The sequence below is a fragment of the Lepidochelys olivacea genome (genome assembly GCF_965140295.1).
Source record: "Lepidochelys olivacea isolate rLepOli2 genome assembly, chromosome: 1".
NCBI classification, from domain to species: domain Eukaryota; kingdom Metazoa; phylum Chordata; order Testudines; family Cheloniidae; genus Lepidochelys; species Lepidochelys olivacea.
The window spans coordinates 56214563-56238944 of record NC_140411.1 but is presented as its reverse complement, the minus strand read 5'-3'; the positions used below and the strand labels follow the sequence as shown (position 1 = coordinate 56238944).

The window sequence follows — 24382 nt, the reverse complement described above, 5'->3', positions numbered from 1 at the left end:
TCTGGGTCTGTCTGTAGTCGTCTTGGCCGGGGACAGACCAGGAATGGAGTCTTAGAACTTTTAGTAAGTAATCTAGCTAGGTATGTGTTAGATTATGATTTCTTTAAATGGCTGAGAAAAGAATTGTGCTGAATAGAATAACTATTTCTGTCTGTGTATCTTTTTTGTAACTTAAGGTTTTGCCTAGAGGGGTTCTCTATGTTTTGAATCTAATTACCCTGTAAGATATCTACCATCCTGATTTTACAGGGGGGATTTCTTTATTTCTATTTACTTCTATTTTTTATTAAAAGTCTTCTTGTAAAACACTGAATGCTTTTTCATTGTTCTCAGATCCAAGGGTTTGGGTCTGTGGTCACCTATGCAAATTGGTGAGGCTTTTTATCCAACATTTACCAGGAAAAGGGGGGTGCAAGTGTTGGGAGGATTGTTCAGTGTTCTTAAGATCCAAGGGTCTGGGTCTGTAGTCACGTAGGCAAATTGGTGAGGCTTTTTACCAAACCTTGTCCAGGAAGTGGGGTGCAAGGTTTTGGGAAGTATTTTGGGGGGAAGGACGCGTCCAAACAGCTCTTCCCCAGTAACCAGTATTAGTTTGGTGGTGGTAGCGGCCAGTCCAAGGATAACGGGGGTAATATTTTGTACCTTGGGGAAGTTTTGACCTAAGCTGGTAAAGATAAGCTTAGGAGGTTTTTCATGCAGGTCCCCACATCTGTACCCTAGAGTTCAGAGTGGGGGAGGAACCGTGACATGGTGGCAGCGGTGGGATTCAGGCTCCGGCTGAGCCTCTTGTGTAGGGTTATCGGCTGCTGCCAGTTCAGGTTCGGTGGGGCCCTCTGGTGTTGAGGTTGCAAGTACTGGATTCAGTGCTGGCACGGGGTCTGGTGTTGGTTGTTTGGCTGGTTCCGGTTCTGGGACTGGTTCCGTCTGGGTCTCTGGGACTGGATCCACTACTGCTGTTGCAGACATTGGCCTGGGGTCCGGGTCCATCACCTCTGACCGGGCCCTGATAGAAGTTTCCGGAACAGAGCTAGGCCCCACGGCTTGTTTAGCCTGGCTGCGGGTGACCGTTCCCACCCTCTTGGCCTGCTTCACGTGATTGGCCAAGTCTTCCCCCAACAGCATGGGGATGGGATAATCATCATAGACGGCAAAAGTCCACATTCCTGACCAGCCCTTGTACTGGACAGGCAACTTGGCTGTAGGCAAATTGAAAGAGTTGGACTTGAAGGGTTGAATCGTCACTTGGATCTCTGGGTTGATTAAATTGGGGTCCACTAAGGAAGCATGGATAGCTGACACTTGTGCTCCGGTGTCCCTCCACACGGTGACCTTCTTCCCGCCCACACTCACAGTTTCCCTCCGCTCCAAGGGTATCTGGGAGGTATCTGGGCCTGTGGACCTCTGGTGTGATTCCGGTGCAATGAACTGTAATCTGTTGGGGTTCTTGGGGCAGTTGGCCTTTACATGCCCCAGCTCGTTACATTTAAAACTTCGTCCAGCTGACGGGTCACCGGGGCGAGGTGGGTTGCTGGAGAACGGGGTGGTGGGACGATAAGGGGTCTGGAGGGTTCTTTGGGAGGTAGGTGGGGCTTTGGGCGGCCCCCGGTAATAGGGTGTGGTCTGGGGTGGTCCCTTCTGGTCTCCGCTCCAACTGCGACCAGTTTTCTTCTTCTCTGCCACCTCCACCCATCTGGCTCCAATCTCTCCTGCCTCGATTACAGTTTTGGGTTTCCCATCTAGGATGTATCTTTCTATTTCCTCAGGAACACCCTCTAAGAATTGTTCCATTTGCATTAGGAAGGGCAAATTTACTGGAGATTCAACACTTGCTCCTGATATCCAGGCATCCCAATGTTTCACAATGTGGTAGGCATGTCGGGTAAATGACATGTCTGGTTTCCACCTTAGGGCTCGGAACCTCCGACGAGACTGCTCGGGTGTTATCCCCATTCTGACTCTCGCCTTGGATTTAAACAGTTCATACTTGTTCATATGTTCTTTAGGCATTTCAGCTGCCACCTCAGCTAAGGGTCCACTGAGCTGCGGCCTCAGCTCTACCATGTATTGGTCAGTAGAGATGTTGTACCCAAGGCAGGCCCTTTCGAAGTTTTCTAAGAAGGCCTCAGTATCATCACCTGCCTTGTAGGTGGGGAACTTTCTGGGATGGGAAGTGGTACCTGGAGAAGGATTGCTAGGGTTTGTTGGTATATTCTGCTGGGCCTTTATCCTCTCCATCTCCTCCACATGCTTCCTTGCCTCCATTTCCCTCTTGTGGGCAGCCTCCTGTACCTCCTTCTCCAGCCGCATGAGTTCTATCTGTCTTTCATGTTCCCTTTGTTTTTCCTCAGCCTGAAATTTGGCTAATTCCAGCTGTAGTCGAGCCGAGGATTTGGCCATTCTAACCTCTCTGTTTTTAACTAACTTTACACCCGAGGTTTAGAAATAAACAAACAAAACTTGGCTGTAAAATTTTGCTGTGCTGGAATAGAATACCTATTCTCTGATAGTGATTGTCAGCCTACAGAAAAAGACAATTCCCTTGTCTCTGCTCTGGGCCCAAATTAAAGCAAAAAACCTCCAACTACTTGGAAACCTGCTTACCCAGCCCAAAGAAAAAAAAAATTCCTTTTCAAACCTGTGCTCCTTGTAAAACAAAAAAAAATCAAAATCCTAAAAAAAACCCTGCCACTTTTGTCTCCAGGCAAATGGGTAGAGCACACACCCCCTATTTACTTTTAGGAAGAAAAGAAAAAAAAACCTCTGGGTTGGAAGACTGTGAATTTCCCTGCAGGAGTTAAGTACCCTGCCTCCAGGCAAAGAAAACCTGCAATTCACAAGATAATCCCCTTTTGTCTCTGCTTGGCCACAAAGCAGAGAGAAACCAAGCTGCTTTCAGTTTCAAAGCTGCTTTCTGGACTTCCTAAAAATTCCTTTTTAAAATCTGTATTTCTAGTTCAAAAAATCTCAACTGGATCTCAAAATGATTTCAGGTTAATCCCACCACTGAAGGTGTCACATTACAATAGCAAGATTTATTTTCTTGTTGGCAAACTGGTGGCTCTCCAGATTAAAGAGATGAAGTATCTTAGACCCCCATGTGGAAGAAGAATACACTATTGGAAAAACATCAAGAAAGGTGTAATGTGCCATCATTCACACACGCACACAAAAACACGAGTAAACACTTATTTCCTGCCAACATGCCACCAACCTATCCCTACATGTGCACAATATGGCATTGAAAATACATTTTTTTCTTCTGAATTCAGCTCAGTTGCTGTATTTGCTTTTACTTTGGTTCTATTTTGTCAATTGAATCCTCTTGAAATAATTACTTTTTTAAAAATTCACTGGCTTCCCCAATTTGATTTTGATAGACCATTAATAACAGGAGTGCATCCACACCTGTTCAAATTGAAAGCAGTTGTACAATGGAGCTTTAAAAACAGAAAGTTGTATTTAAAGAACAGATTTCAATATGCAGAGATGCCAAAAGTGTGTTAGTACAACATCGACATTCTGCATCAGGTACAGTATTTGAAACCCAAGGCCTAAAACATAGGCATGCAAATTCTGAAAATCTAGCCTGAAATCTCTATGGCTAAAAGTAAGCTGCTTCTAAAAAAACCCAGCACTTTAACACAGTACACCTCCTGTAGTTTCAGCATAACATGGTGTATGGGAAATGCACCGTTATAGCCTACAAGCAGCAATATGTAAACCTGCTTATTAATAACACCTTTACCATATGTTTAACTCTACAAGGAATATAAATATGGCTCCTGCTACTGTTATGAAAGCAGTTTTTATTTTACTTTTCTCAGTGGTTACATATTATAACTACACACACACACACACACACACACACACACACACACACACAAGAAAGCAAAACCTATGTGAAAGCATCAGGACACCTGAAGAAAACCTCCGTGGAAGCTTAAAAGCTTGTCCCTCACACCAACACAAGTTGATCCGATACAAGATTTTACCTCAGCCACCTTATCTGTCTAATATCATGGGACCAACACGGCTACAACAACACTGCATACAATGATAATAAGTGAAAGTTAGTCCTTTCCCCCACCAGTAATCCCATTTGTTACAATACTTATGGGATTGCTTACAGGTGTAAGTGCTAATGTTGAGTAGCAGGCGTCCGCAGGTTTGGGCCCTCTGCAAGGACAACACTGCTTCCCATTTTCTGATGCATATGTGTTACAGAATCAACACGGGCAGGTTTTTCCTTATTGACTTTTATTTTACAAATCAGAAACTACAAACAAAAAGCTCAAAATCTTTTTTCCTTTCAGAGAATAAGAGGGAAAATCAGGCATCACCACCAAGGAAGACCTAATTAGTTACTCCAGCTTTTATTGACTAATTTTCTCACCTATGATCCTTTGTTGTTCACCTCTATTGATCAAGCCAAAATCTGCAATTGATTTTTTTAAAGTAACAACTTTATGACCTTTACATTACTAACAGGAAAGGATGAAAGGGTTAGTTGAGGCACATCATGGAGAAGTCTCAGCATGGATTCAAGTATAGCAAATAACGTCTCACAAATCCTTTTGCAAGCTGTTGACTGCTTATTGATGTTTGCGGTCAGTTTCTGTGACTGGAGGAAATATTTATTTAGTCTTTCTTAAACTTCAAAGCCAAAAAATTGTTCCGTTTCGTGCATCTATTATCGCAAGCCCATGTTTAATGTCCTCTTGCTACTTGTTATGCAATTCCCATAATTTAACACGTTAATTAAACAATAGTATATACAGCACATTACATAACTTCAACAAAACTGTTTCCATACATATCATGGTAATGTAAAGATCGAACAATTGAAGATATCTCACCTGGTAACAGATGAATGAGAAGTACTGAAGAATTATTTTCCTTGGGAGCTTCTCAATTCAGATGTGTTTTATGAATTGGGGCTGGGTTCTCCATATGAAGCCTTTTCCAGGCTTGATGGATTTCTTGCCTTGCATGATGTTAAGAGTTCAAAATGATACCATATTTTTTACTCTCCCTTTAAATTATTTAAAGATCCAAAATACCCATAACAATCACGTTTATAACAGATCAGAGTCATTTATTCTAAGAGATCTAGGACACTTATATTTTCTAGTTCTTTTATATTATGCCAGTAAAGTATATACAATACACTAGAAAATGAAGAGGATCACTGTCCTGTGACATTACCATTGCAGTTGATTCCTAACAGATAGTTGGATTGGACTATTTTTCTAGGATTAAATTCTGAGTTGCTGTTCTTCTCTGCCACTGATTCTTTTACAGACATACACTGGGCAGTCGATGTGGCAGCTGATTAGCACATAACTGGCATGGAAGTATATTATTTATATAAACCTCTATAGGTGCCTGTCACAGATTCGGTCAGGTGCCACCTGCAGGCCACCTACTGCACTGCTATGAGGGGATGCCAAGCCTCTGGGTGCCTCAATCCTTCCATGGTTTAAGCCTCCCTTGGGTCTCAGCAATTTTGTATCTTGCCCTCCCTTGGCCTCTCTGACACATTTCCTGGGCAATGACTGTCTGCAACCCCTACACAGAATTTCTCAGCCCATGTGTCCTAGGCCCCCAGAACCAGCACTGACCCCCAAGATACTCCAGTTTCTTAAACACACCCTGTCCCAGAGTCTCATGGAAAAATGTGAGCCTTCTGGTTTACAGTTTAATTCTTTCAGGAGGCACATGTAATTGTGAAGCATATAACACAGATGTGTTGCCTAGAGTCTAACAAAATTTCTTGTTCTTAATCATATCAAGCACAAGAGTATGCATCAGTTAGAAAAAAATCCTAGCTGCAATGCCCCTCGCTAGTTCACCTTTCCCTTGGAAGGCCACCTGGGCTCAGGAAGGCAGGCAGGGTTTCCCTGCCTCATGCAGGCTGATACATATTGAGTGGCTTCTCCCTCATGGAGTCTTCCTCCCCAGCTCTCCCTCAGAGTCCCTCAACTGCACCCTCTCTGTTCCTGTGTGTTTCCTCATTTAAATCCCTGCTTTCTTTATTCTGTGTTTGGTAATTTTCCACTGCTCCAAAAACATCCCTCAGAGAAGACTGGTTTTCTTTTAGAATGCAGTCAGCTTTTAACATAACCTTTGTGTGGTCAAAGCACTATCATTAACGTTAAGTATTTCCCACTGTTCTCAGTCTGCAGTGTGCGCTTGCAGTATGCCTGATTAGCAATAGCGGATCCACACACGTATAGGCTTACAGTGACACAGTAATGGTCATGATACATCATATCATCCAGAATTCATAAGCTGTACAGAGTCCCCAACTCGTCACAATGCACATCCCACAAATTTAAAGTACATAATACAAAATTCTATGTGAATGGTAGCTCATCCCATCTAAGTATGCACCAGCTTAAACCGAAGCCCCTGAAACAACCCATTTTCCACCTCCTACAGAAAACTTTGGAGGAAAAGAAAACAAGGAAACAGAGGTCTCCCAAAGGAAGGTTTCCCACCTGTGCCTCCTTCTTCCATAGTATAAAGATCCCTTATTGGTAACCTCTGATTTTCCTGACAGGATTTCTTGAATGAAGCAATTTATAAGAATGTTTTCACTGTCTCTTAACAGGTCAGTTGGAAATCCAGTAAACTTTCTATTAAATATTTTACTCTCCCTCTGGAAGCATAGATCATCTGCACTATAGCTGTCTATATTTATGTAATTAACTGGAACCACAAACATAGAAAGAAAAAAAGAAAAGCTGGTTTCTAGGAAAAGCAGGTTACAGATATAAAGGTTTTAGATGGAAGTGACAAGGCACAAATGCACAGCTTGTGCCTGGCTGTCACACTGGCATACAAAGCGTAAAAGCTGTCATATTGGGTCAGACCATGGTCCATTTTGCCCAATACCTTGTCTCTGACAGTGGCCAGTACCAAAGCTTCTTGGGGAACGTACAGAAAGGGCAGTTAATGGAGTGATATACCTAATTTCCACTCCCAGCTTTTGGCAGTCAGAGTTTTAGGGTTGCCCCAAGTGCGGGATTGAGCCCCCGATAATCTTGGCTAACAGCTATTGCTGGACTTATCCATGAACTTATCCAGTTCTTTTTTGAACCCAGTTATACTTTTGGCCATCACAACGTCTCCTGGCAGTTGCACCTTTTCCAGTTCCACTGTATCCTTTTTGAGATTGGGCAACAAGAACTAGACACAGTACTCAAAATGTGAGGGCACCATGGGCTTATACATGGCAATAAGACATTTTCTATCACTTTCCTAATAGTTTCTAACATCCTGTTAGCCTTTTTGACCGCTGCTGCACATTGAGCGGAAGTTTTCAAAGAACTATCCGCTTTGACTCCAAGGTCTCTTTCTTACGTGGTAACAGCTAAATTTAGAACTCATTATTATATATATATAGTTGGGATGATTTTTTCCATCTTTGCATTTATCAATGTTGAATTTCATCTGCCATTTTGTAGCCCCGTCACCCAGTTTAGTGAGATCCCTTTGTAACTCCACACAGTCTGCTTTGGACTTAACTATCTTGAGTAATTTAATGATGGGATGGAGAGAGGAGCAGGGACTCTCCCTTGCTCACTCCACTCATTGGCCAAGTACCGTTGCAAACCTTGCACCATCTTGCACAAACCCACCCTGAGTTACGTTCTGGAGGAGCAGTTTGAACTGCTGGCGATGCACTATAGTGTACAACTGCCACAACTGATCCCAACTGTATTTTTAAGAGAACCACTGCAGACTTGTTAACCACTAAAATCTCTTGAACATGATTAACTGAACAAATTTGTTACTCCTAGAGCAGGTGGACTTTTTCTACACCATTTAAAAAATGTTTGCAAAGAGGTGATTCACTAATTCCATAAGATTTCTGTGGATCACTCCTAACAGATCTGTGATTTTCAGTTAATATAAAGATGCATATAGAATAAATAATTATTTAAAACAAATTCCCTCTTCAGTAAAGTGGGATTGAGAAAAGAAAAATTATTAAATTCTGGATTACAGAGTAAAAATCCTACACTGGTCACCAGTAACTTATTTACAAAGGCAAGTAGGTCATATCTATTTGTTTTGCAAGTACTCTCTGTGCTAAATAATGCAATACACACAGTGATACCATGGGCTTGCAAAGACAAAATGTAATGTTGACCACCATACAAAACAGTTCTTCATTTTCCAATCGTACCCAAAGCCACTGCTGACACTCTGGCCATAACAGTATAGTTTTCAAGCAAGGATTAAAAATGACTTTTTTGTTTTGTTTTGTTTAATGATTTGTATTATTTAAAGAAAAATCATTTAATCAAACACAAATGGCTCATCACTTTAGCTTCTAGAATAAGAGAAAAATGCACTATGACCAACTAAAAACTACACCCCGAGCAGGTTTTATGGAATCATGCAAGAGTTGTTGGGATATATGCAGGGTTTCTACAGAATTTTACATCCAGCCCACATTGTGAATGACACCACAGACTGCATGAGCGTGCAGACTGTGTGCATCATGTGTGAGTGTACAGGAAAAGTATTGTAATTGAAATACAGCAGATTAAGTTTAATAGCAACCAGGATATTAACAACTTCTGGTTAATAGCAACATTTTGCCAGGAGCCAATCCCATCTTATTGACTTTAACGTTAATGGGATTCAGAGATTGTTAATAAGCAGAGTGCCCTTGCCAATGTTTTTCGGAAGAAAAGCACCACCTGCAAGCAGGTTTGCAAGGCTGCAGCAGAGAAGGAAGTGCTGAACGTTCCTGCCCTGGTTGACGTCCCAGAAACATGCCCGGGGCCATTGATCAGACCATTCCAGCACTTCCTTCAGGGGCTGCAGCCCTGGAAACCTGCCTGTGCACAGGTACTGCACAGGAGGTAAGGGGCTGTGGTCTGGCAGTGGAGGCTGTGAACAGGGCAGTAGCGGAGAAGGGGACTACAGCATGAATGCCGCAGTTGCCTGGTACCTCTCCCTGTGCTGCATCCTGCCGGGAGACTGCATATGGGGAAGGAAGTGCTGGGACGTGCTGATTCCCAATCCCTGGAGAGAGCAGGGAGAGGGATGGTACAGCCCCACAGCGCCATATAGAAAGCCCTGGCATCCAGGCTGCAGCCTTCCTCCCCGCTGCTGCCTTGCTTACAGGCAGGTTTGCAGGGCTGCAGCCGGGAAGACACACCCCAGCACTTCTTATCCTGGCTGTTGCCTAGCAAACCTGCCTTCTGCTTATTAGCAACTGCTAGATAATAGCAACTATTTGCTGGCAACTGAGAGGGTACTAGTAAGCGGAATCTACTGTATTTCCTGTTCTTATTGGAAATATGTTACAAATTTTTAACTGCCTAATGGTCTGAATTATTTTCCCTGTTAACAATAGAATATAATTCACAGTTATGTTACTAACCTTCTAAATTCTCCTTTACATTTGCAAGGCAATGATTTGTTCTCTGAATTTAGATTTTTTTGGTATGGACACCATTGGCATCAAGAAAAACACCAGAACCAATAACAAACAAAACTGATTTTTTTACCTTGTTCCAGAGACTTGAAATCAGTGGGATTTAAAGAATCTTAGTATGCCACAGTGTCAAATATTTTGAAATGACATACAGGATGTAAAGCTGATTTACTTCTAGATATTCAGACGTGTATCAGCTATATCCAAATTATGTATTATTAGTAGGGAAACTCTTTTGTTCTGTGTTTGTACGGCACCTAGCACAATGGGGTCTTGGTCCATGACTACCACTCTTATATGTTATGACAATACAAACAACAACAATATGCTTACTTGCAATAGGCTATTGAATAAAGCACCTAGTAATAGAATGGAAAAAAGCAAGGAGAAACAGCAATTAAGAGAGTATTGGCTAGTTCACTTATGACGTCAGAAGATAGAGTGTTTCAACATCTTATTCAAAGGATTAGGTGTAGTAAGTAGCAGACTATTATTTTTCATTTCTAATCAGAAAAGTTGTCATGGTCCTTCATTTCCTTTCCAAGAATAAATTAAAAATAATTATTAATCTATATTCTATATTCTTGTTCTTGTCTATAGCTAGAACTCAACACAAAGTGTATAGAAATGGCCAGACTTCTGTTAGATATATTAAACAAAACCCCATCACTGCCCTTCAAGGTAACTGCATGGTTATAATCAAAATTCAAAAATATAAAAGCAGACTGAAAATATTCAGGGCTTTAATATTGAGGGAATGTAATGTTAAGTAACATTACAGTAAGTGTTCTGCAACATAATTTGGAAAATAAATTTATGAGAGAAGTGACTGAACTTGATGAGGAGATCTGTGTACTATGGTTTCCGGATCCTTATATTCATTGACTGGATTCATCACGGCTGCATATATATCACTGTAGGCTCTGCAGACCAGTTCTGTGGACTGTTTTATTATCTGCTCTCTAAAAAACAAAAAAGTTATGTGAACAGAGTGTACAGTAAAGTTACGATCAAGATATTAAATCTGTAACAGAATATGTGTGGAAGATTTTCCACTATCCAAGATTTTTGGATGCATCACAAGTCCTTTGTTTCAACAGTGAAAATAATCAGCTTAGAGTTTACAACAAAAACGTTTTTTGCGTCTGTGTACTATATACACGCACACATAAGACCACATATGTGATCTTGATAAGCATGGAATAAGCCTCTTTGTATCTGCGACATGAGAAATTACAAAGAATGGAATAAACTGCATTTAATTTGCATACATGATCTTCTTACCTGCAATTTGCTGGGACTACTAATAGAATGTTAATCCTATCAAGTGGTTTTTCCTCAGCTGCTATTTTTTTAAAATAAAAAAAATTACCACTAAAATGTTTTACTCCCCTTGTGATATCCTCTCTCACAACATGGCTCAAATATGAGCATATCTTGAAAGTTTCCCAGTTCTGTCCAGTGTATTGTTATATTTTACTTTGCACCAAAAACAGTATTAAGATTCTGTTATCTTGTTAATTGTCAGGGCTAGAAATGAATGTTACTGCAAGTAGGAGAGTTTGGAGACTAAAATCATAACATTCTGATTTCCAGAAATATTTTAGCATTTTAAACAATGAATTAGTGTTATATTTTTTCAACCTGTACATTCATTTTGCTTTATTACCATAACTTGTCTATAGTTATGCATATCTCCTGTACATAGCTAGATGTAGATCAACTGTACAGTAATTGTAACTTCTGCTATTTAGGTTCACAAACATTGGGAGTTCTCAATGATATCAGGATGATCATGGGTCATAGTCACATCTGGTGTAAAATGTAGTAACTGCAGAGAAGACAGCAGAGTTACACCTACAAACGCCATGTCTCAATTTAGCACCAGGTCAGCTGGACTAGTGGGATTTGAGAAGTTAATAGAATCTCAAGATGTATGTTTGTAAGTCTCCAACTATTTTTCAGCAGAATTCCCTGCTTTTAAATATTTGAATGCTAAGCAACAGAATTTATAGCAAATAGGATTAGCAGAAATAAATTATTATTAAATTGGAGTTTCTTTTGATACACTGCTAAGAATCAGGCCTTTGGATTTCCTAAATTTCTTGACTATTACAATACATGAAAATGGATCAGACACAATATCAAATCCAGAAGTCCTGCAAGTACACGGAATACATTCACATTTTCTACCAACTCTCTTCTCAGCACAACCTAAAAATGTTAAAACTGCTGAAGTGTGAAAATCTTTAAGCAAATATTTTATGCAGCTACTCGTCTGGAGCTGGCAAACTGAATTACATAAGATAATATTCAGTTAAAATAATTTGATGAAAAACCAGTTTATCAAAAATATTTTTAAGTACTGAACTGTATCAACACCTGAGCCTTTTCAACAACTGGTGTCAGTGGTGTATCTGTCATTAATTATTGCATTTGGATTTCAGATGTCATAACATAATACAATTTTTATCAATACAAACCACTGCATTTTCTAAAAATAGCATCTTATTTCAATTTTCAGTTTCTGTTTTCCTACTCAAACTAAAATGGAGTTATATTATAGCCATAACTAAAATATTTATTCATAGCTTTTAAACAATTAAAGGAATTATCTTAATTTGGAAACAAGCAAAACAGAATACACTATAAAGATTTTTCCTGGTTATAGCGTTTAAACGTTACAAATAGATTATCAGAATGAATCAATAATATGGCTCATCTCTTACTACAAGTACATGGCCTACTTTATAGAGACAAACAATCAGCTCTCAGCTCCCAGTGGGACAGAACAAGTGTTTGGCACGCTGGCGTGGGGCAGATTTATACCCCAGTTTGCTGTCAACTTAGTGTTCACACAGACACATCCGAAGTCTGGTATACTACCCTATAATTTGTTGTATTAATAATACATTTTTAAAAATAGGGGTATTTTGTACCCAGTTTTAACATTAGCTATTCTCTGTACAGTCTTCCTGATGTCCTGACATCATCAGGCCTGTCCAGCTATGCTAGCTGTGCTCCACATTCCTTTCTTTTCTCTGAAGAGTGCCACGTGTACATCTAGTGATGGCTGTTTGGCAGCCTATATGAAATCTACTGGTGCCACATTAACTCTAGTATTAATAGTTCCCACAGCTGCTCATTAATTGCGATCTACTATAGACCCCACAGCTGCTCCAAGCAGCAGGATCCATAAGGCTCCAGATTTCTACTGGGGGAGGTCTTGTTTGTCTCTTTCTGGGGAGGGGGGAGGCTGGTTGCATACTTGTCTGTCTAGCTCCCCATGAACTGAGATCACTGAGGTTGTCTCCTGACCCTGTCTGCTATTGCTGTGGTGCTGTTCCTCTGATTCCTGTCACAGTTCCCATCATGGAATTCCGCTGTTGCACAGAGGGGCTGTAAGGCACTCTACACAATTTTCTCCAGGAACTGAGGGTGACAGCTATGGCAGGAGCAACCTAGCTGAGACTATAGAGACTAGGAACGTCCGTGGATAGAACATCTTGCTGTACTTCCTCTAAGTCTCCTTGTTTCTCCAGGAGATTCCAACTCCCAACTGGGATCCCATGAGAGGGCACCTACATTTTATAAGTCTGCATGACCTCAGCTGGCCTCCTTTTTGGCCCTCTCCAAATGCAGGCCAAGCAGGTGATAAGTAGCAAAAACTGCTGCTGACTGACTAGAAACTGCACCCATAATTCGTCTGTACTAAAACATCCTATTACTTTTGTTACTTAGCTTCTAATAAAAAGGCCATTGAGCTGATAGGCATAGAGACTGAAATACTTTATAGAGGTGGTCACTCTGTAAAACGGAGGCACTTTAGCGTGCAGAAGCTTGCATTGCCACAGCCCAGGTCTCTTAAAAAAACCCAACACATCAGGCAGGCAGAACTCCTGTGATGCCAAACAAGGAAGAACGAGCACTAATCAGCAGGCCTCATCAACATTGCTAGCAGCAAGAAAGCAGGGGAGGGAAATGCTAGTGATTCTTAAACTTTATGGTGGCAAAAATAATTTTTCAGTCATATATACAACCATTTTAGTGACAAGACAGTGTCCTGTGTAATGCATAGATACACATGGACAGTTAATGTTGCTGATACTGCTGACTTCTGTAGTATTAAAACAATAAATTTAATGTCATATTAACAGTTTTTCATATGATACTATATAATCGGTGTATTTTCACAAAGTGCCAAAAATAGTGGCAAGAGACCTTTTGATCACTGTAGCATATCTAATTTTTTGAATGTAAGTGTTATACAATGTCTTCATGAGCTTCACATTTAATTGGAAAGAAATTCTTGGCATATTCTAGCCTTAGGGTTGATTATGCCCATATTTGTCATATTTTAAAATATATTCATGAAAACAAGAGGAGAGATACATAATAAAATCCTCACTTTAATACTTCAAAGTAGAAGTCAAAAAATTCTGCAAAAAATAATTGCAGCACTATATTAAATGAGACAAGAATATCAATATTCTACAATACAGTGCCACAAAGTTGTAGAATTCTGTAAAGTAGATATAGAAATAGGGATAAAAGAAAAACCTTTTATGGAAGGCTTACAAAATAACTAAAAATTTCCAACAGAGACGAAAAACTGATGATGATACAGGGAACATGTTCTAAATAGATTAGTGTGATTCACAGGTTCGCCAAGGCCAGAAGGGATCATTGTGATAATCCAAAAAGAAGAGGAGGACTTGTGGCACCTTAGAGACTAACCAATTTATTTGAACATAAGCTTTCATGAGCTACAGCTCACTTCATAGCTCACAAAAGCTTATGCTCAAATAAATTGGTTAGTCTCTAAGGTGCCACTAGTACTCCTTTTCTTTTTGCGAATACAGACTAACACGGCTGCTACTCTGAAACCTGTGATAATCCAGTCTACCCTCTGGTATAATATAGGCCAGAGAACTTCTTCAAAATAATTCCTAGAGCATATTTTTTAGAAAATCATCCAATTTTGATTTAAAAATTGTCAGTGATGGAGAATCCATCACAACCCTTGGCTGATTGTTCCAATGATTAACTATTCTCACCGTTAAAAAATTTATGCCTTATTTCCAATCTGTATTTGTCATGTCAGTGTGTCCATGGACTCCGGAGTAGCTAGTTTAGAAAGTTATAAAATTACTCCTTATTAATTACTTGCTCAAGAAAGTGTAACCAAAACAAATTAAAGTAGAACCTAAAAGCATATCTGAATAGCATTTACAATAGAATAATTCCACTTCTAACATACTCTGCTATATTCCACTCAAGTCTGTACTTTTGCACATTTAAAAGGTACAGAACATAGAAATTCAGTCAAAACACTTACTTCACAGTAGCACTTAGAAGGAAATTCAGTTGTGGCATTAACAGATTATCAGGAGCAGACAGGTAACGATCAAACTGAACCTAGAAGAAGTAATAAAAAGTAAGAGCTTTGCAACATACACCATACCAAAGCACCAAGAACATGCTACAGACCTCTCCATGCAAATTTCTTCTAAAATACAGTCCCCCTCTGAAAAGTGACTATGTTAAAATGGCACCTTCTTACTCAGCCAATTAGCTCCTATATACACACACACATACTATGTTAGTTGTATTAGCCCTACAGATACAATATAGCTATGAGAGAATGAACTGATTTTTTTCTCATTAATTAACTAACAACATTATTAACTATGGTGCATTTGCAGAAACACTTTTACAATCCCACTGAACACAACTGAGTTGCACTGGTGTTAATTAACAGCAACATTTGAGGAAAAAAGGGTTACACAAACATAACCGAGGGCAGATATCAGTCTGCAGAATCTTTATTAATAGTGACAATGCATGAATCAAAATATACAGCATGACCTACACAACCCAGTTTGAGTTTTTTAAGGCTAGAACTCAGGAAAAAAAATTCTTTTTTCATTTATGAACTCAGCAAGTTTCATATGGAAATCACTGAATCCAAGTAGCTGTGGATAGATAGTCACCTTTTCAGCAAACTGTACTGTAAAGGTTTACTGAGAAGATTGACAGTTCATTTATAGCTAGCTGTTGAAATGTGAGATTGCATCTGTGTCATTTAACTTTTGCATGTTGTTTAAGATGAAAAGCAATAACTGATCAATAACTGTTTTTAAATCTACAGTGTAATGAAACTTAACACCCCAAAAACAAACAAAAAATCAACTGTGACATACGCCCAGTACCTAACTTTTGAGCTTCACTGAACTACTTGCATAAAATGAAAGCTTTACTTTTCCCTATCATTTATAGCTATAATCCCTGTATTTCAAAGCACTCAGGCAAAAGAAATTTCAGGGATTAGAATTCATTAGAATTAATATTTGCTCTAAGCAATTCAAAATGTTTCACAGTGTAACATTATAAGTAAAATTTTGTTTCTCAAGGCTTAGAAACTTGAGTCTTACTACCAGTTCACAAATAATTTTATATTTGTACTACTTCAGAAGATCAAAGGTCCACTAGTAGAAACAACGAAAGTATTCCAAAACACAATTTAATGGATTTTTAAATTTAAATACAAGTGTTTCAGAAGAGTGTGATGGTTTCTATTATGTGAGGCAAGATTAATGTAATTCAACAAGTTATGACTAGGGATGTCAAGCGATTAAAAAAATTAATCGTGATTAATAGCACTGTTATACAATAGAATGCCATTTACATACATATTTTTGGATATTTTCTACATTTTCAAATACACTGATTTCAATTACAACACAGAATATAAAATATACAGCGCTCACTTTATATTATTTTTATTACAAATACTTGCACTGTAAAAAACAAAAGAAACAGTATTTTTCAATTCACCTAAGTACTGTAGTGCATTCTTTATCATGAAAGTTGAACTTAAAAATGTAGAATTACGTACAAAAAAAATAACTGCACTCAAAAATAAAACAATGTAAAACTTCAGAGCCTACGAGTCCACAGTCCTACTTCGTGTTCAGCCAATCGCTCAAACAAGCTTGTTTACATATGCAGGAGATAATGCTGCCTGCTTCTTGTTTACAATGTCACCTGAAAGTAAAAACAGGTGTTCACATGGCACTGTTGTAGCTGGCATCACAAGATGTTTACGTGACAGATACACTAACGATTCATATGTCCCTTCATGCTTCAACCACCCTTCCAGAAGACATGCATCCATGCCGATGACAGGTTCTACTCGATAACGAACCAAAGCGGTATGGACGAATGCACGTTCATTTTCATTATGAGAGTCAGATGCCATCAGCATAAGGTTGATTTTCTTTTTTGGTGGTTGGGTTCTGAAGTTACCGCATCTGACTGTTGCTCTTTTAACTCTTCTGAAAGCATGTTCCACACCTCTTCCCTCTCAGATTTTGGAAGACACTTCAGATTCTTAGATCTTGGGTCGAGTGCTGTGGCCATCTTTAGAAATCTCACATTGGTACCTCCTTTGTGTTTTGTCAGATATGCAGCGAAAGCGTTCTTAAAATGAACAACATGTGCTGGGTTACCATCCGAGACTGCTATAACATGAAATATTATGGCAGAGTGCGGGTGAAACAGAGCAGGAGACATACAATTCTCACCCAAGCAGTTCAGTCACAAATTTAATTTACACTTACTTTTTCTTTTTTTTCATTGAGCACCATCAGCTTGGAAGCATGTCCCCTGGAATGGTGTCCGAAGCATGAAGGGGCATACAAATGTTTAGCATATGTGGCACTAAATACCTTGCAATGCCAGCTACAAACATGCCATGCGAACGCCTGTTCTCGCTTTCTGGTGATATTGTAAATAAGAAGTGGGCAGTATTACCTCCTGTAAATGTAAACAAATTTGTTTTTCTGAGTGATTGGCTGAACAAGAAGCAGGACTGAGTGGACTTGTAGGTTCTAAAGTTTTACATTCTTTTGTTTTTGTGTGCAGTTATGTAACAAAAATAATCTACATTTGTAAGTTGCTCTTTCATGATAAAGAGATTGCACTACAGTACTTGTATGAGGTGAACTGAAAAATACTATATCTTTTGTTTATCATTTTCACATTATATGATTATTTTTATTACAAATATTTGCAAAGTGAATATTGTATACTTTATATTGTGTGTTGTAATTAAACAATTTATTTGAAAATGTAGAAAAACATCCAAAAATATTAAATAAATTTCAATTGGTATTCTATTGTTTAACAGTCCGATTAAAAGTGTGATTAATTGCGATTTTTTTTTAGTTAATTGCATGAGTTAACTGCGATTAATCAACAGCCTTAGTTATGACCCAACACAACATTACAAAATTTCTTTGTGACATGATTGCTATGGGAAACAGTTGAAAAATACTGTCAATTCTTGAAGTCCCTGAATTAGTTTTGTAATAACACACGTTACCATCTGTATCAAAATACCCCCATTTTATTCTTGAATAATTTCTGTATAAGATAAATGTTCATTTTTCTTTTCCAAACAGTATAATTGATTTGTTAAGACCTACAGCTAGATGAAAACATAGTTAAAGGGTCACAGGACGAAAACCAAATGCACAATTTGGCTTAATTCTATTAGAAGTTCCTTCTGTCATCTACAACTTTAATTCAGTACATTATGCATGGTTTTTAGAATGTTTTTTTACCTCAGAGTCTGATGAATGGATTGAAAAATGTTTATAGAAGAAATATAGATATTAAGCTCCAAAGACAAAACACAGACTTTTTGATAAATATTTTTGCTTATAACTTGGACAGTATTCCTTTAAAAGTCATAGCAACAACACAGCTGAACATGAAATTGCAAAAAGCTCACCATTGCAGCTTTCAGTGACACTGAATCCAAGCTAGGCAAGTTTGCCAGGGGCCCCTAAAAATAGGTAATCAAATAAAGCAGCATTTTAAACAAGTAGATAAAATGTGAAAATAATCCTAGATTAAGATTTTATTGTAATCCAAGGCTAGATTGTAAACTCTTTGGGGCAGGGACCATGTCTGACTAACTGTTATGACTGTCAACAACTACACCTGTAGGTACAGGAAAACAGTAAGTAATACATTCACTAAAACAGACTATTTATCATTTCCTATCACTTCTTTAAATTAAAAATAACTAAAACTGAGCTCCTCATCTGTCCTCCCAACCACCTCCTCCTCCCTTTTCATTACCACAGACAATATCATTACAATCTCCACCATTCTGCTGTATTACAAATTGTTTCATGGAATCAATATAATTTAGAACAGAGTTTGAAAATAGGCTTAGAATAGAAATGGGCCTCTGATGACCAAGAAATCAAATTTAGCATCTTAATGGGGATTGCCATGTTTAAAAATGCTTGTTTAACATTATTTCCCCATTATGTTGGGGCATTCACACACACACACACCCCCTCAAAAATCAATCCCTCTACTGGTTTAGGAAACAAGAAACCTATCTCTAGGTATTCTCCTCTATAGAACAATACACTAACTACCCTCTCTTCAAACACATGCTCAATTTATCACTTTTAATCATGCGAAGCTATTCAGAGAATTCTGAGTTCACTGAAATTAAAAGACACAGGATAAAAATCTAGCTGAAGAGAAAAAGGAATTTAATAATACCTGTAGTTAACAAATTAGCTACATAAAAAGATGAGTGAACAGGAGCTAAGATTGCAGGTTCTCAACGGATAGTAAAATCTTATTTGTGTCACGCTAGTTCTGACGGTCTTGAAGTTAGGATAGCCACAGAGAACAGATAGCATCACACTTTCAACAGTTTCAGGCAAAACGAAGTACTCAATTGGCTGCTGAAAAAGTAAATACTTACCTGCTCTGGTTTGTGCTGCTGCACAGATTTGTATATGCAACTTAGACCGGCTCTAGTTAACACACAGGAAGCTTGTTCATTTATTAGCGTATCCAAGTGTGCTTCAATCTGAAATTTGGAGGGGAAGAAATACTTAAAAGAAACATTAAATAAAAGTTGTTCTTAATTACAAAGTGACAGTTTAGTAGTCATCCAGAAAATCAACTCAGAATAAAAGGAGAATGAGCACCTAAGAATTCAAATCACATGCACTACAGAAAACCAAGGTTTAATTTGTAAAGCCAATTTGGATCTTGATTATTTTGCATTACCAGGGAGCTCAGTGAAGCAAGATGTTTTGCCAAAAGCTGAGGTCCCAATCCTGCAGTGAGCTCCACAAAGGAAGAACCTGTGCACAGATGAAACCACATTAACTTCAGCAGGGCTTGACTTGGACACATGGGTCTGCCTACATTGTAATACTGTTGCCTAAATGCTCAAATCTGAAAAATCCATAGCCATAAAAGACAAAAACTAATACTTAAAATTAAAACTTCAAAAAGTTATAGTAAAATATCAAAATTAGAATGTTATAATTCATTGAAACTACATGAAAGAAATCAAATTCTTGCTGAAAATGCTGAAGAGTGCAAGACAAGATCAAACAAAAAATAAAATGAAACCATTAAGATTTCATAAAGAGAATAAAACTGAAACCTAAACCATGTTAGGCAATCAGTATAGGATTCAAAAGGCATAATTTACTTTATTTTAAAGAAAGAGAAAGTTAACTACAAGCACCTATTCAAAAATTAGGCAATGAAGAGCTGTATAACTGTCAGCTGTGCTTTTATCATCTTCAGAAAAAGCTTCCTTATTACTTCTGAGACATCAAAAACGCCATATATTCATAAAATAATTTTACAATTTTTGTACAACTGCAACTTTGCTGGAGATAAAAACAAAGAACCCAAATCCAGTCAATTTAACGCAAAGGAGCAGCAATTTTCTCCTTCAGGTTTGAGTGGCCTTAGACAGAAGTGAAAAAATATACTTTTTTTTTAAAATACATAATCCTCCATTTGCTTTATTTCTCTCCTGGTCTACATAAGAAACAAAAAACTTCTGTTACAGCACAAAGAGTCCAATTTAATTTAATAGATATAGCAGTTACAGAACCTTTATTAGGTATCTTACAAATCTTTGATATCTCCAGAGAAGGATCATCATTTTCTAATGAATTTATGGAAACTAAAATATAATAAAATATATCTTTCCAGCCTGATCTCTAAGGAAAACCTAACATTTGAATATGGTGATTTCAATAATTTTCACAGGTCTCGATTTTCCTATTCAGTAAATTATTTTTGATGAATACCCCCAATAAATGTTTCTGTTCTACACTAGTCTATCTCAAATTCAGTAACCTTCTTTTGCATGACCTCAAGACATCCCTTCCAATTTAGTTTTAACTGTGAAATGTTTACAGAAAGTGAATCCGGGTTAGTAGCAAATGTTTCCCACTTAGTCTCTAGATTTTGAATAGCAGAATAAATGGATTCCAGAAGTATCTTAAAAAACAACAACACACTATTAGTTTGGTTTAGACAATCTGAATTTTTTTTATTAGTTAAATGGCCAGCTTCAAGTGCCACAGTTTCTATTGCTAATGACATAGCGGTGATAATGAAGAGGAGCAAGAGATAACCTCCACAACCCTCTGAAATATTACAGGAGAGTCACTAATTAAAAACTTGTCCAAAGAAACCCCCTGTAATTGTGCTTCCTGTTGGGAAACATTTTAAAGAAGAAAATCAGGACATGGGATGCAGTGCAAAATTGTTGCGGGCATAAGGAATCTATACCAGTGGTTCCCAAACTTGTTCTGCCACTTGTGCAGGGAAAGCCCCTGGCGGGCCGGGCCAGTTTGTTTATCTGCCGCGTCCGCAGGGTCGGCCAATCGTGGCTCCCACTGGCTGCGGTTCGCTGCTCCAGGCCAATGGGAGCTGCTGGAAGCGGCGGCCAGTACGTCCCTCAGCCCGCGCCACTTCCAGCACCTCCCATTGGCCTGGAGCAGCGAACCACAGCCAGTGGGAGCCACGATTGGCCGACCCTGTGGACGCGGCAGGTAAACAAACTGGCCCAGCCCGCCAGGGGCTTTCCCTGCACAAGCGGTGGAACAAATTTGGGAACCACTGATCTATACATCTGAAGATGGATTGTGCCAAATGTGTCCCAAAATTAACAATCCAAAAAGCATATATTTTTAAATGTCTTAGTGAACTGTGGCTAGTGTTAACATTATTTATTACTCCAAAATATTACAATATGTAAAATATTATTTTGGCATGTTAAGTAAAAACAAGCACTAGGGGAAAAAACGTAACATCTAATCCTACCATGGATATAGCCCCATGTTCAGGGAAACAGAATTTGATTACTCATAATCATAGTTTAAGGCCAGAAAGGATCACCAGATTGTCTAGTCTGACCTCCTGAATATCACAGGCCACCAGCACCACCAAGCACCTGCTCAGTAAACTCAAAAATCAAAATTAGACCGAAGTATTACAGCCCACAGAAGACTAAACTATTATATACCACAGACAGAGAATAGGAGGGACTGAGGTGCACCAGTGCCCAATTTCCCCCGCAGGGAAATGATTAAGTGAGATATACCCACATAGTCCTGGCAAATGATCCACATCCATATGCTGCAGAAGAAGATGAAAACCCCTCAAGTCACTGCCAATCTGGCCTGGGGGAAAACTCCTTCCTGTCCATACATATGGCGACCAATTAAATCCTGAGCATGTGAGCAAGAACCAGCCAGCCAAGCACCTGAAAGAGAGAATGCCTGGTGCCAGCTCAGAGCCCTAGCTCTCCCTGTCCAATCTCTAGCCATGGTCATCCCTGACGCTTCAGAGTAAGGAGATTAAAAAAAAACCAAAAACTGACTGATGATCACACTTTGATCATTACTCCTGGGGGAATTCTATGCCAAAAAGCCAAACATTCTGCATCAAAAAATAAAATTCTGTGCACAATATTTTAAAATTCTGCATATTCTATTTGTCAAAATATCACAATATAATCACACAAGTTTCAATTATTTTGGTAATTTATTTCAAAATACCTGTCAGCAAGTATGTCTGTAACAATACAGACAACAAAAAAGATACAGGAATTTTTTTTTGACAAATAGATTCCTTACTAGGCATATTAATATAGAACTCATAGTAATAATTCATTTAAACTACAATACAGAACCATATTACTTGCACCCCTCAGAAGCAGTTGCAAAGGCTTGGGGGTGTCAGGGGTAATGGAGGAACTGAGGGAGAGGGAAGTAATTGCTGGGAAGGAGCCTGGGTGTGAACTTGGGAGGGTTATTGGGTATAGGTGGGAAAAGTAAGGAATGGGTGCTTTTGGGGGGGGCAGGCAGGGATTGTTAGGGTGCTTCCTCCATGCAGACCCTGGCTGATCCCTAGCCTCTCCCATTCAGTCAGCCACATATGTCCCTGTCCCCATGTGTCCCTGCACCACACGTTCTTGCACCCCCTGTCCACGAGTCTCTCCACTCCCACTCAGACACCCCTCCCTCCATCCCCTCCCTGTCCCATGTGTCTTGTGCCCCCACTCAGTCACCTTCCTTCTCCATGCACCCCTTTCCCCTTGTGTTCCTGCACCCCCTCAGCCTGCCTCCTCCACCTGTCCCCATGGGTCTGTGCCCCCACTCAGCAACTCCCTTCTCCCATGTGGTCCTGCACCTCCCCCGCATCCCCATGTGTCCCTGCACCCCCTCAGCCAGCCTCCTCCCCTCAACTCCATGCGACTTTGCAATCCCTGTCCCCATGTGTCCCTGTGCCCCCACTCAGCCACCCCCTTCTCCCCTGTGGCCCTGCACCCCTTCCTCCCCCCTGTGGCCCTGCGCCTCCACTCCCATTCAGCCTCTGCCCCAGTCTGTTCTGCCCCACTAGCCCTTATGAGCCTCTGTCTGTGACCCCCCCACCCCAACATCCCCAAGCTGTCTGTCTCCTCATATCCCCTGTCTCCTGACTTGGTCCGGCAGGTGCTGTGAAGAAGGCACTGCAGGCTCTCTCTCTTCTCTACCGGGCTGGAAGTGGGCAGAAGGCGGAACTGCAGCAACTTTCCAGCAAAACTATTTTCTGCGATAAAATTAAAAATATCCATGGCATATTAATTATGCACGCATGCAATGGCGCAGAATTCCCCCAGGAGTAGATAATTAGGGATATTGCATATTGGTATTTACACTTCCATTTGTTTTAACTATCTCAGATCGTTTGTCTTAAAAATGAGTGACTGGAATAATAAATACTTTCACTTATATTGGTTTACTTTCTGATAAAAACCATAGGTCAAAATTTCAAACCTGGGTGCCTGAAATGTGGCTCCTAAAATCAATATTTAGGTGCCTAAATAAAAGAGATGTAATTTTCCAAGATGCTATGTACTTTCAGCTGTCACTGATCTCAGTGGAAGTGGGGCTGCTCAACACCTATGAAAATAATGCCTCATTTAGGTGCCTACATATGGATTTAGAAGCCTAACTTTAGGCACCCAAGTTTGAAAATGTTGGTTATGTCTGCTATTCACAGCTTACCAGCTACAAAACAATATGTAATTACCTCTGCACTTATTCTTGACACTTACCTGAAATTGTAACATTTCCAGACGTTTGTCAGTGAATTCAAAGAGAGCCAGGGTAGTCTTCATCATATAAAGTGAATTCACCATGAAGGTTGCCATGTCAGCTGTGCCTAAATTACTAGCAGATACTGTACATAGCTGTAATAATGGATCTAGCACACAAGACAGAACCTAAAAGGGCAATATGAACAAGATGTATAAGTAGGGGCATAGCGAGCAGATCGAGAGACGTGATCGTTCCCCTCTATTCGACATTGGTGAGGCCTCATCTGGAGTACTGTGTCCAGTTTTGGGCCCCACACTTCAAGAAGGATGTGGATAAATTGGAGAGAGTCCAGCGAAGGGCAACAAAAATGATTAGGGGACTGGAACACATGAGTTATGAGGAGAGGCTGAGGAAGCTGGGATTGTTTAGCCTGCAGAAGAGAAGAATGAGGGGGGATTTGATAGCTGCTTTCAACTACCTAAAGGGGGTT

At 39.5% G+C, this 24382-nt stretch overlaps 1 protein-coding gene across 1 annotated transcript in view; it reads right to left on the bottom strand.

Moving 5' to 3' along the window:
• Positions 1-4688: 4688 nt before the first annotated feature.
• The window catches only part of COG6 (component of oligomeric golgi complex 6), a 110046-nt gene continuing 90352 nt past the window's right edge, over positions 4689-24382 (bottom strand). Inside the window, exons 15-19 of the mRNA XM_084638651.1 lie at positions 23910-24077; positions 19254-19361; positions 18255-18308; positions 14796-14875; positions 4689-10419 (exon numbers count right to left, since the gene is read on the bottom strand). Coding sequence (XP_084494777.1) covers positions 10272-10419; positions 14796-14875; positions 18255-18308; positions 19254-19361; positions 23910-24077 — 558 coding nt within the window. The 3' untranslated portion in view covers positions 4689-10271. The remainder of the gene's footprint in view (positions 10420-14795; positions 14876-18254; positions 18309-19253; positions 19362-23909; positions 24078-24382) is intronic.